The following is a 12,794-nucleotide window of genomic DNA, read 5'->3' on the forward strand; positions in this document are numbered from 1 at the left end:
ATAAGTAATTTAAATACAAAAATAATATGAAGTGGCACTGTATTACCCAATAAATCAAACTTTATTGATATTCACATTTCCATTAAAGCTGAGCATACTAAGCCTAATTTCATCTTCCAATTATATAATGACACACTGTGCTTGCGCCTAAGTGATGCTTATTGATGTTATTGATTAAAGATCCAAAATTCTCAAGCTCCTAATATCAGTATTGATTGTCTCAAGCAGACTGGATCCACGGAAGTCTTGATGTGGACGGCGAGCCAACCTAACGATTCATGAAGGGCACTGTACCTTTGAAAAGTGCACTTCTGGTCTTTGAACATGATGGACACATTGCTGCCAGCGTCCAGGTTGCTGCCGGTGATGTTGACGATAGTGCCCCCAGACACAGGCCCACGACTGGGCTTCAAATTCAACAATCTGGGAATCTGTTGAAATCAAGGTCAATGGGAACTATTGACATGCACACACGACACATGAAAACAGTCATGCTTTCTTTGCTTCCCCAAACGGGTTATCAGATCACAATTTTCTCAGAAGTGCAATTGCCCTTCTCACCTACGAATCACACAATCCAATTACAACATCTGACCGAAACATAAAAGCCACTTATGTTTGCATAAAAATGCTAAATGTTATAAAACTGCTCTATAACGGGAAATATTTTTTGCGGCAGTTCAATTCATCTGTTTATATGGGTCCCAATCGGATTATGGGTTTTGTCTCAGCGCGTGCGCTATGGATATAAAAGAAGAAAGGGTGAAAATGAAGGGTGTAAACATGAGTGAGGCCAGTTGTAAAATGTTAGTTTTACGGTCAGTGTTTTCTCTCAGAGGGGTCAAGTGCCCACTGATATGACTAAGCACATTATCAGGGCTACGAGACCAAAGGGTTCTCTATATATCAGAGAGAACAGTAAATCCAGACACATTCAGCCCTGAACTAGCAACGGCTTTTAATTACACAGGCGTGATTAAGATCACGGCGGAGGAACCTGCTGGTCAATAGGGGGTTATTTTATGACTGGTGATTTGTTGCGGTACTTACCACAAAATAGTAGTACTTAGATGACTTGGCCATGAACTCAGGCCGACACTCTCCGACACACACTTGGACGTTTCCAGCAAACTGGCTTTGCTGTGCTTTTCCCATTTCGCACACGATCCTGTAAAACACACACACACACACACACAGGTTTGTTTTTTGCTTTCATTCCCTAATAGAAGGGACAGTGAATTTTCTCTAAATTTGCCTGCAGGGCGTGTTTATGGAAGTGTTTGTCTCACCAGTAAACACAATAACACAGATACATTTTTATCTGGATATTCGATTGGTTTGATGTGGGCAAACCTGACACAAAATCAATTAACGTTCTGTGAACGCGTCCCCGTCTAACAAGCAAACCATTCCTGAAACATTATACAGTGTAAATTAGTCTTTTCCGTCCCTGCCATAACAATATATGCATAAGCCATGGAGATAAAAAGTCATCTTTCTCCTCGTTCACTGACATGAGTCAAACATTTATCACATGCCAGGGTAAGAGGCTTTTCTCCGTGTCGAAAACAATATTAAAAATAACAACAATAATAAACGAGGGCAGGCGAAGGAGACACACGCTGAGTAAAACAGGTCAGGACAATAATGCTGAAGACATTTTAATACTGCTTATTCTACAGATTGAAATAATTAACAAACACTGCATAACCTGAAATGATAACATCATAACCCTGAGTAAAACGATGGATACATTTGCTTCAAAGTGGCCAAAAGTTACTGCTGGATCCTGGCCACGTTATTAAACACTTACTGTTCTGCAGGAATGTATCCCTCGAGTACTGGCGCACACTGCACATCTGCCACCTTCACATGGTCCTGGATCTCACTGAACTCCAACCCCAGGTTCTCGCCTCGGATGGTCACCAGCGTCCCGCCCTCACGAGGCCCTCGCAGTGGAGTTATCTGTGCAACAGGTCGCCGGTGAGACACAGGGAAACATGCTGTCCATTCATTCTATTACAATAAGCAACAACACAGGCTTCCGCACACTCCTATCGTCCCCGTCATTGGTACGAGCCAACAGGAAATAGAGAATGACTCTGCAACAACACCCATCATGCACCTGCAGGAGTCAGTGAGCTTCAGGGGAGGGTAGCAGTGGGAGAAGCTGTGAGCGATTCGGTTCTGCAGGATAATTGGGCCGTTCTCTGTCAGGGAAGCAGAGCGCGCGTGCTTATGGTGAATAATGATCAGCCGCACAGCCAGCTGAGTCCTGCCTATAGCGCAAACAAAGCCACGCTAATTTATGAACGCCGACGTCGGCGTCTGGGAAAAAATATGCAGACACCGGCGTGTAAAATCACACGCTGCTAAGATTGGAATATAAACACGGCCGTGCGGGAGGATGCTTATTTTCATCTGTGCGTGTCAGGTGATCAAATGCCTTTTGTTCTTTGCTCCCGTTCTGGTGTGTGGCACCAAAATACGTCTGATTGAGATATACATACTGTATTTAACACTTTTACGAAGCTTCATCTTATGCTGTCACGGGAAGCGTGACATTCGTGATGATGAAATGTGGCGACTAATACAAATATGACTTATTAACTTAACTGACAATTAATGTGCCATAAAATATAAAAGTCGCAGGGTGTGAAATGAAACGAATTGTCTCAGCGTGTTCCTCAGGGTCGGGTCGGAGTCGGTGTATTGATAGCCGGGCTATTAGTCCAATATAGGACACCAATTTCTCATCTCGGCCAAACGAGGGACACGGTTAACAGCACGACTGTCGTTATTTTCTGTCGGATAATGATCCGACTTTAGAGATCTCATGAGCAGCACGGTGAGAGGTCATTTCCCTTTAACCCATCGCATATACCGATCTCGGCAGAGATTTTCTTCTCGGGTTAGAGGCACCGCTGCAATTTGGACATTCCAAGACCTCATCAACTTTACATTTTCAACACGCAATATAAACACACCCCGCCTGCCCAAAACGCTTCGAAGTACATTACGATACAGTCATAATTGATGTCTCCAGTAATTCAGTTTACTCAGCTTTCTTTTTTATAAAACTATCCAATGCGCTCATGGCTCAAGGGATCTGTTTTGAGTGTTGCGGTACTAAATGGTTATTCGAAATTGGGTTTTTATTGCAGCCGTGAACTGGGAAGTCATTGTACATTTGCAATCTACTGCGAGAAAATGGAGAGAGAGTATTAATGAGTATGTGTAAGAGAGAACGACTGTGGTCTCTTTTCATTAGGAGATGGGGAGTTGATTAGATTTGTGACTTTGACAAGCTAATTGACGGTTGCTGGAGAAAAAACACTTAATCACCATCCACTTCAACGTCAGCGAGAGATTCCCCGTCTGCGATGTCACGGTAATCGAGTGCATTAGAATACATTACGACCTGTGGGCCGATCAATTCAAAGACCGAGAGTGATAATCAGAGAGAGAGAGCGCGAAGAGTGAGGACAGCTCTGCTCGGGAGGTTCAATTAAAACTAAATATACTTTTCTCACATTACCCACAATTCTGTTTGGCATAGCGCCCTATAACAAAGGTCCAAATATGACGTAGTTATACAGTAGGATACACAACTTCTCGTCGGATGTGTAACCTCAGGTCACGTTGAAACAATGGTTGAAAAATGTCCAAGAAGGTGACAGGAGGACCATCGGGGCTGGGCGGTTTTGACCTGGACCAGTAAGCATTCGCCCATCCACACCTCAGCGATTTCTCTTGCCAATAGGTTTCCATTTGATTAATACGCTTCTGGCGTGTATGCTGTCAATCAAAGCACAGGTAGCGTTCCCTCTCTCCTATATGCTCATCAATCATTTTGATCCACAAATGCTGTTGGTGATGCACGTTTCCTCACTATCATCTTTCACCTTCAGTATCATGCCCAAAAGGTCATCATTCCATTATATATCTCATAATGACTTCCGTATATAATCACTGTTTGTTGAAGTCGGCCCTTATAGTGCAGTGGGCTGTATATATTGTATTGAGTGTGAGACCACATGCAAATCTACTAATCTCATTTAAATACTTTTTATACCGAAACGCACAATAGAAAATGTCTCACTGCGGTTGTCATGCAGTATATTATGGTGTGTGAGGGTGCGCAGGTTTACCTTTGTGATTTTGGGGTTTGTGCACTTGCTATTGATGCCATTGTGCTCTAGCCACATGCTCTGGGGGTGAGGACAGTGCTGTTTCAGAGAGCAGCGATTCTCTCCCTTACACCACACGCAGCCGAACAGAGGGTCCGCCTTCAGACACAGGCCGCAGCTCTCCCGCCGAGCATCACACTTGTATAGGTGCACTGGGGATGCAGAGAGGGCAAAGGTCAGGTTGGACCCATCGGTCAAAGACAAACTGATAGTCGTACAAGGTTGGCTAAGGTCAACGTGAAACCATGTCTGCAACCTATTTTAGTTCCTGAGTGAAGCAGGATCATTCGTCATTGGTTGGTTAATTGGTTTATATACACTTATTTGCAGAAATGGAGCGAAGTGTTTCCAAACTGTGTTAGAATAACATGCAGGTCTTGCTCACCCCTCCCTCTCTTTCTCTCTCAACTGACCGTTCCTCTCCTCTGCAATATTAGGTTTCATGACCACAGTCATTTTTAATTGCAGTTGATCTGTCCATCAGCTGATGCCCTCTCAGTGGCTTTCCCTCGGTGGGTGGCAGTGGAGGAATCTCACATACTCCTCTATTAAATTAGCTTAACCTTCACACAGACGCGTAGACGCTGCTTTAATAACACACTCACGATCACACCCATTCAGCCAATATAAAGAACGACTTCTTGTGACTTGAAGTGGGGCGTGTTTAACTTTAATCTCATTTCATAGCAATGCGTATGTATTCATAATGCCTGGTCTAATACGTTTTTCTTGTTACAAAATAAATGTACTTGATTTGAGGTAAAAAGACTTGTTTTCAGACAGCTAATTTGTCTTACCCAACAGGCAAATATACATTTTTCTTGCGCCAAGCATAAACCTCACTAGATTTTCTGCGCGTGTGAACACCCAAGACACAAATTTAGACTAACATATTTTCGAAATGGAAGCCCTGGAATTTACAGCCAAGGATTTAGATTGATTTCGGCTTATATTGGGTCGAGTCTCTATTCATTATGTCTGCTTTGGAAGGCAATGCATCAGTCTCTTTCTCTCTCTCTATCTGTCGCTCTTTCTTTACCGCGTGCGCCTGTTGGCTAAAGAACAGATGCCTTACAACGCACGTTGTACTGACTCGCTGTCTAACAGGTGGGCAAACATACGGGCTCACCCGAACAGGAAAAAAGACCGGATCTAATTGTGACAGCACACCTCTAACCTGTCGTCTAGTCTAAAGACAAACACAGAGAGAAGACGAGAGGTGACAACATGAGACATGGAGCGTGTTTCTAAACATAGTGGGCGGCCTACAGGAGTCTCCTAACCATCCCGAAACCTCAAAAGTGATTTATTTGGAATTTGAAAGTCCAGGTGGCATAGAAAGAATTTTTCGAGTAAAATAAACCATAGCAAATATAATAAAACAAAGATCCCTGGTGATGTTTTAAAACGCTGCCTATGTAGGCAGCACACTAGGTTTTGGAAAAGAGCAATTGTGTAACAAGTTAAATGGAAGTAACGTAAGAAAAAAAGAGGTGAGACACGGGACAAAATGTGAAGCAGAAAGGTCGCTTGGTGCTGTAAACTCCTCCAAGCGTGTCAAGGGAAGGATGCTGCTGGTCTGTTGCCATGGACACCGAATGCAGGGGTAGCAGCAGAGCTGTCGTTTCAGAGGTCTTACCTTTGTTTTGGGCCGGGTTGTCAATGCTGAAGTCTCCGTTCCAGATGACTGTCAGATCCACAGGGAGGCTACTCATCTCCATCCCATCATACGAGTACTGTAGCCATGGGAACAGAGAGAGAGAGAGAGAGAGAGAGAGGGGCACATTTACCAGTTGTGTTCAACAAGAAGAGCACTTTTATCATTCATGGCAGGTTCATCCTCGGGTAAGTCATCACAGCACAGAAAGAGATTCGCAGTCCCCGCACTTCTGGGACAACCACACATACTTCATATTCACAACAGAACGCACTTGCGACCAAAATAAGTCGTTCTCTAAACAATCTCTCGCTTTTATCACATCGACAACTTTTTGTTGCTTCAAATCAAGTCCCCTTGTGTCTACAATTATGCGCTCAGTCCCACACACACCAACACTTACCGATGTATTCTGGCATTGCACGCTGGAGCTGTTGAAGCGGAGGGCGGGGACTCTCTGCTCGACGCCCTGTATGGTGAGCACGCACTCGTACCCGCGCTGGCCTGATTGTGGCTGGGGCAGATTCTTGGCCCGTAGGGTGATGGGTTTCACCACGTTGACAGGTACAAGGATATGATCTGCAGGCAGCAGCTGAGGACATTCCTACATGTAAAAAAGAGACAGAAGCGTAAGCCTAAAACATGAAGGTACAACATAAAACATTCTTGTAAACCCATAATGGGTTAACATATAAATCCTGTGTAGTGCATGGAGAGGTGGAGCGAGCTGTTGTTTGAAGTTTGCAACCTCACCGCTAGACTTTAAGCTTCTCACTGCATAAAAATATACAATTACAAGTTTCGATTTGCTTCAGTGACTCTAAACCCAACGTTCTTGTATTATGTGCTAATCTCTTTTTTTCGGAGCGTTTCTCCGTTTAAGCTTGATCTGAGCTCTAGATTAAAACCTCAATGGCTTCAAATGGGATCAAATGGGCGTGGGCCAACATCAAAATCTGTCCTGACTTCTCCGTAGGCTCAAGAGATGGACCAATAATGATGGTCTCAATCTCATTAGCATAGCAGGATTGCTCCGGGGCACGCTTTAAAAAAGCTATTAAAGATAATTTGAGGCTTTCTACAAAAGGAAAGTGACTTGCGTTAATTCAAACTGACAAAAAGATGTAATTTCAGGAACACAGAAAGAAAGATTGGTTAGAGAAGTCTTTAGCAAGAGAAGTCTTACGCGCCTGACTAACTGATCTCTTTAATAGTGATGTAACGCTGTCTGTCATATACCGAGGTAGAACCCACTGAGGTGCTGCAAAGTGGTATTTATGCAGTTCTGTGTATTTAAAGTGCTCAGGCGTCGTTTGTAAGATGAATATAAACCGAGGTGCTTTCTGGACCAAAGCAGTTCCGAAATGCAGATTGAATACTGAGTGTGAATACTGAGTGTGAATTCAAAGGTGCGCTGCAGTCAGACTGCAGTCAGGTAATATTTTGCATAAGGTGGGTCTATAAAAGAAAGAGCAGGCACAACTCTCAATTTTGATATTTACAGCAAGCATTTTTTGTCCGCAAATCAGCATGCAACCTCGCATGCACGGTGACGCTATACGACTCCTTTCCCTCATATCTCCAACCACACAGGCTTCTGATATTAGTAAATAAAACACACTGTCAGCGCTGATCGGAGTGTGAAAGCTTCAACCGTGTTGCTGAGGACACCCAACTTTGAGCCCATTCCTGGGTCTCTAAATCCCACCCAGAGCCACTGATTCTTCTTAAGAGCTCTTTGGCCCCACACATGTCTCAAGGTCCTAAAAGCTCATTGTGTATCCTTCCCCAAACCTCACCCGAGGATTTATCTCTCTTTTATCCTGATATAATGTGCACATGTTTATTGGCAGAGGTCTGAGTCGTAAATAAGACATGACAAGGAAAAATCATCCACTACAACACTAATATCTAATGGCATCCACGCAGGGAGCTCTCGCATCTCTCCGGGCTACCCGGCCTGCTTTGGGGAAGGTGTCTGGACAGACCCCCCTTACTGACGGATGAGTAGGGCTCTGCTGGCAGCTTTATGTGGAGGGTGATTGACTTCAAGCATAACAACAGTATAAATTAAGGCTGGAAGGCTGTAATATGGAGTCTTCAGAGACGCTGTTCTGCTAGAGTCGGTTTTGTCAGGCCAGGTTATTAAGTCTTTACAAGGAGGATGAGGAGGGAAGGACAGAGACAGACACAAAGAGAGGAGAGAGAGAGAGAGAGAGAGAGAGAGAAAAGGAAAAATGACGTCCACCACATTTAATAATCGAATATTAAATTGGTGTAATGAAAAAATGTAAGTGAGCTTTTTATAGAAAGTCAGAACAATTCTTTTAAGAAAATGAAACACATTTATACTCCTACACATCATTGTCTTTCCTTCCCCAACCACCCAACCTCATACATTGCATTGTGGCGAATTATATGTTGCGTACCATACACAATCTTTTTTCGGAACAGATCAAAGAGATAAAAGCGGCCACACTTTGGCATGCATTTCCTGTCGTGAGGTTTAGAAACACAACCAGTGTCCATTCAGCCCAGTAAAAGCAAGATTCCTTTTGCCTCGGGCTGCCGCGTCTTACTGGAAGAGAACTGGACTATAATACAGAGACAGTTATGCGAAACGCATTCGCCAGACGATTGACTCGACGCTGCGGTTTCCGTGCTCGTCCCGTGACGCACGTCAAATCTGACAAGAAACGCCCGAGGCGGCTCATTTGAGGCCAAAACAAAGCGGGGTTTGATTAAAAAAGGGAAATTATTATTAAAAACAGACGTTTTACAGATAAAAGGGACACTGTTTACAGTCTTGGTTTGGGCAAGAGATGCTCGAGGGTGAGGCGTAATGATGCGTTGTCAAAAGCGGAACGTGGAGCGACACAGACAGCAATTGGCTCCCGATTGTTTACTACTTGGGAGAAATTTCATTCAACTGACTGCAGCTGAATCTCAACCGTCTCAGGGCTGATATAATTAGGCTCTGAAGAAAGAGATACTGTAGGTGGGGAATAGATTGAAGAGCAGTGTGAGCGAGACAAAGATAGTCATTGACACAGCACTAGAACGCCCTGGCACAGAGAACAGAGGGTAGCGAGCTGGCAGGGAGTGATAGATCCATAATTAGAGCTGTTTGAGTATGTGTGCGCATTGGTGGCGTTCAGTCGGGTGGAAGATGAAACGGCTAATTCTCTCTACAGCTCGTGCCGTGTTTGCTGGATGAATCCTGAGGCTTCCCTGCAACCCTTCTCGCTTTAGCGTGCCTTCCCACCGCCACGGGCAAATACGCTCCCGCCTCCCTTTCGGCTCCACATGCTCTCTCACCTCAGCTGCTTCTTTTCCTTTTCTTCTCTGTTTGTTTTCTCTCGTTCCCCCCCGTGCTGGTCTTTTCTTTCTCGAGCTCTCGTCCTCCAATCCTGTTCTAAATGATTTTTACCTCAGAGTTTCTCCCTGAGGGCCTTGAGGAAGGAAGAGAGGTTGTGGTGCGGTTCTGATCTCAGATCCAAATCCACCTACTCACAATATGCAGCTTGACTGAGCAAAGCTGCCGGTTGTGTCTGTCAATTAACATCTTAATAAGAAGGTGGAGAGTTCAGCGGATCGATTAATTCCTTTTTCCCACACCTCCTTCTTCTCTGGTGCTTGCTTGCCTCTCATGCATGTCTACTTTTTCTCTGTACTTCAATATTCTTTCCATTTAGGAGTTCCATTAGAGTCAAGTGTTGGTACTAGGACTGTCAAACGATTAATCGGGATTAATCGCATTCAAAATAAAGGTTGGTGTTTACATAATATATGTCTGTGCACAATGCTTATTTATTTTGAATTTCAAAAAACATCCACATACATGCATATATTTAAGAAAATATATAATATAAAAATCAATAAACATTCATATACAAGTTGAATAATTGGCTAATATAAATAAATGCATGAAAATGTAAATAAGTATTCATCTATGTGTATGTGTTTATAAATAAAATAATATAAGGATACAGACCTATATTATGTAAACACTGGATGCGATTAATCGTGATTAATCGTTTGACAGCCCTAGTTTGTTCAGTCCAGGGGTCGGCAACCTTTGTGACCAAAAGAACCATTTTCAGCCCTCTCCCAGCAAATAAAATGTAATTATTATAAATTTGGTTGTAATGCATTTAAGGTTGGACCACTAGGTGGAAATATAATGTGATTTTTATTGTTTTTAGAGTGTTGCCTGACAATAGGAGAGGAGAGTAGCGTCGCTGTGTCTCACGCGCTGCTTTAGTTAGACATCAGCTTCAACTTTAGTTTTGACTTTTGTTTTTGTAGCGTTTGTTGAATAGTCGCAAGAGACCGCCTTCTCTCTGCATACGGACCTCATGCGTAAACATTATGAAAAGCTTGCTTGCCAGACAGGATTTCAACGATGCCAGCTAAAGATCCAAAGGTTTGTTTTAAAGACGAAAAACGTACCAAGCAGAATGTTTTCTTACCATTCCATTGTGTTGAAATGTGCCTCTTTCGACACTTGTGATCCGATCGACCAAAACCCATCTTAATACCAGGCATAAATACTAAATGTTTGGTCACACTGAATCGTTCCTTGTTTTCAAAAAAATTCTGATGGATCCCCAATGTAATGCTTCTTAGCAGATGCTTCTAGAAAAGCATTTTTGTGAATCTACACTAAGTGTTAATGCAATCATCATTAGTTGTAATATTTAACATTTAACAAAACCATTTAAATTCGTCTACAATATAAATTGTAAGCATATGAGTTTAAACCTTCTCTTCAAAAGATCAATTGGAAAATTCTGTTGGACCTAATTGATCTGCTCACTGTCCTGTACTATCATTCACTTCACAGATTAAGCATAACTCGCTTTTAACACACTGTAAAATGTACTTTGGATTCCCTACGAAGCCGTGAAAGCCCAGCCAAAGCAGAGGTTTTTCACTAAAGTGTTGTGAACGTCTGGGTCAGGCCGATTAGTCGTGCAGCGTTGCGCCAGAGGCCATGAGTGAGATATGAAACACAGACACAGCCAGACACTGTCAGGATTTACCACTAGCATTAGCATGCACACTAGCCAGAAATAAATAAAAACACATATCATCTATATCACTGGTTCACCACCAAGCGTTACATGTCCCCAGGGGTCTTTGAGTGGGATCTGCTTTATTAAGGTTTATTAAATGTAAAGCATTAGGGCTGTCAAAAGATTAATGACACTTAATTCTGTGATTTTCTTTTAGTAATTAGCGGATTAACACATTTGGGTACCTTTTATGGAAAGAAAACAAAAAGTCGTGAGAATAACATATTTATATAAGTGCAGAACATATGTGAATATATATATATATTGTCTAAAGAAAGAAAGAGGTCGGAACCTTTTCGAATCTGTTTATCTATCCACAGTATACACTTTTTAATTGGAATTTATAAGTATTTTAATCACATTACCCATAATGCTATTCATATTTAATTACATTCATAGATACTGTTATCTAGTATAATATTTTAAAAGATGCACTTTGGTGTTGATGAAAACATACTTGAGCTTTACTGAGGGGGCGGTTTGGGTCAAAACAAATTGTAAATGGTTGGAAAACACTGGTCTAAATAACCGGACAAAACATGCATATTGTATTTTATGGTGAAAAACAACACATTCTGATCTAAATGACCAAGCGAACCAACTGAGAAATGAATAAAACAACTTCTATTTTGGCATCATGCATAATTCCTATGTTGTCGTTGTTTAACAAATGTGTCACATATTAAAAGATGGTGAAATAACAAAACAGACAGCTCAGGAGGGCCCGTCAGATATTTAAATGTGAGAGACTGTGAATGGCAGATGCGCTGTTGTTCAATCTTGGCAAAGACGACAGTCTGATGCCGTGTCACGCTTTGCTTGGTGTCCACGGACTCTTCAACGGTGGCCTCAAACGCTAAAGTGCATAATGAAACGGGGCTCTGACTGCAGGGGGGCTTCTCACTTCCCCAACCAGCCCGGATTATTCAGATCACCCTCAGCAATCCCTTAATTGGTATAAAACACAAAAAATCATCTGTGGAAGGTCAGCGCTAAAGGTCATCTCATTTCTCTGTGCGAAGTTGACTCGTCGGAGTCTGCTCTGTGGATTTGCAAGGTAAACATCCACAGTCATTAATTCAAAGCCGAGCCGCGTTGGGAAACGAATGCGAGACCTCCGGTTACGGCGGGTTAATGAAATCCAAATGAAACTCGTTAACCGGACAAAACATCTGCCTTAAAACAAAAAATCAAACAAAAACATCCAGTGGAAATGTCATTAACGTGTGCTAATATTCGGTTGCGGCTTTGCGCGCAAGTCGGTGGGCACACAATAGGGAATCCTAATATTAACCCGGTCAATATTGACTGCAGAGCCATTTGATAATTGAAACGCCAAATGGTGGCGGCCCCAGAAACACTGTGATAAGAGATGTTAATGAATGCTAAACGATGAGGCTACGCATTTGTGTGGCTAAAACACGTCGCCTTGGGAGACAGGTGTCCTCGTAATTCATTACTCTTTCATAGCTAAGCACATCATATATGCACGCTAGCTGCCAAATTCTCTTCAAACATGTGACGTAAAAGCCACGTCACAGACCCTCGGGGGGAAGATTAAAGGGCGGGTTAGTGAGTGATACAACTTCAATGATTCAACCCATTCCATCATCTCTCTAAGAGTTTGTATGGGTTCGGCTCCATAAAAGAAAGCTCATTACACAGCTTTTAATAACTCTAACAGGCCTGTGGTGGCCTCAAGGCGTGCGTGTAGCGCCAATATTAATGATCATTTACACCTAATAAAATGTTGGTGGGAATCCAGACAGAAATATTAGTGTTTTATGAAAATTAGATCTGATTCAGAGCAATCAGATGTGCAGAAAGCAAATGACGCCACATATAGGGGAAGTGACCCGAACCGCACCT

At 42.7% G+C, this 12,794-nt stretch overlaps 1 protein-coding gene across 1 annotated transcript in view; it reads right to left on the reverse strand.

Moving 5' to 3' along the window:
• The window catches only part of plxna4 (plexin A4), a 172,893-nt gene that overhangs the window by 33,428 nt on the left and 126,671 nt on the right, over positions 1-12,794 (reverse strand). Inside the window, exons 10-15 of the mRNA XM_079455328.1 lie at positions 6,251-6,451; positions 5,830-5,926; positions 4,152-4,342; positions 1,814-1,965; positions 1,051-1,168; positions 295-431 (exon numbers count right to left, since the gene is read on the reverse strand). Coding sequence (XP_079311454.1) covers positions 295-431; positions 1,051-1,168; positions 1,814-1,965; positions 4,152-4,342; positions 5,830-5,926; positions 6,251-6,451 — 896 coding nt within the window. The remainder of the gene's footprint in view (positions 1-294; positions 432-1,050; positions 1,169-1,813; positions 1,966-4,151; positions 4,343-5,829; positions 5,927-6,250; positions 6,452-12,794) is intronic.

The sequence above is a fragment of the Barbatula barbatula genome (genome assembly GCF_947034865.1).
Source record: "Barbatula barbatula genome assembly, chromosome: 4".
Taxonomy (NCBI): Eukaryota; Metazoa; Chordata; class Actinopteri; order Cypriniformes; family Nemacheilidae; genus Barbatula; species Barbatula barbatula.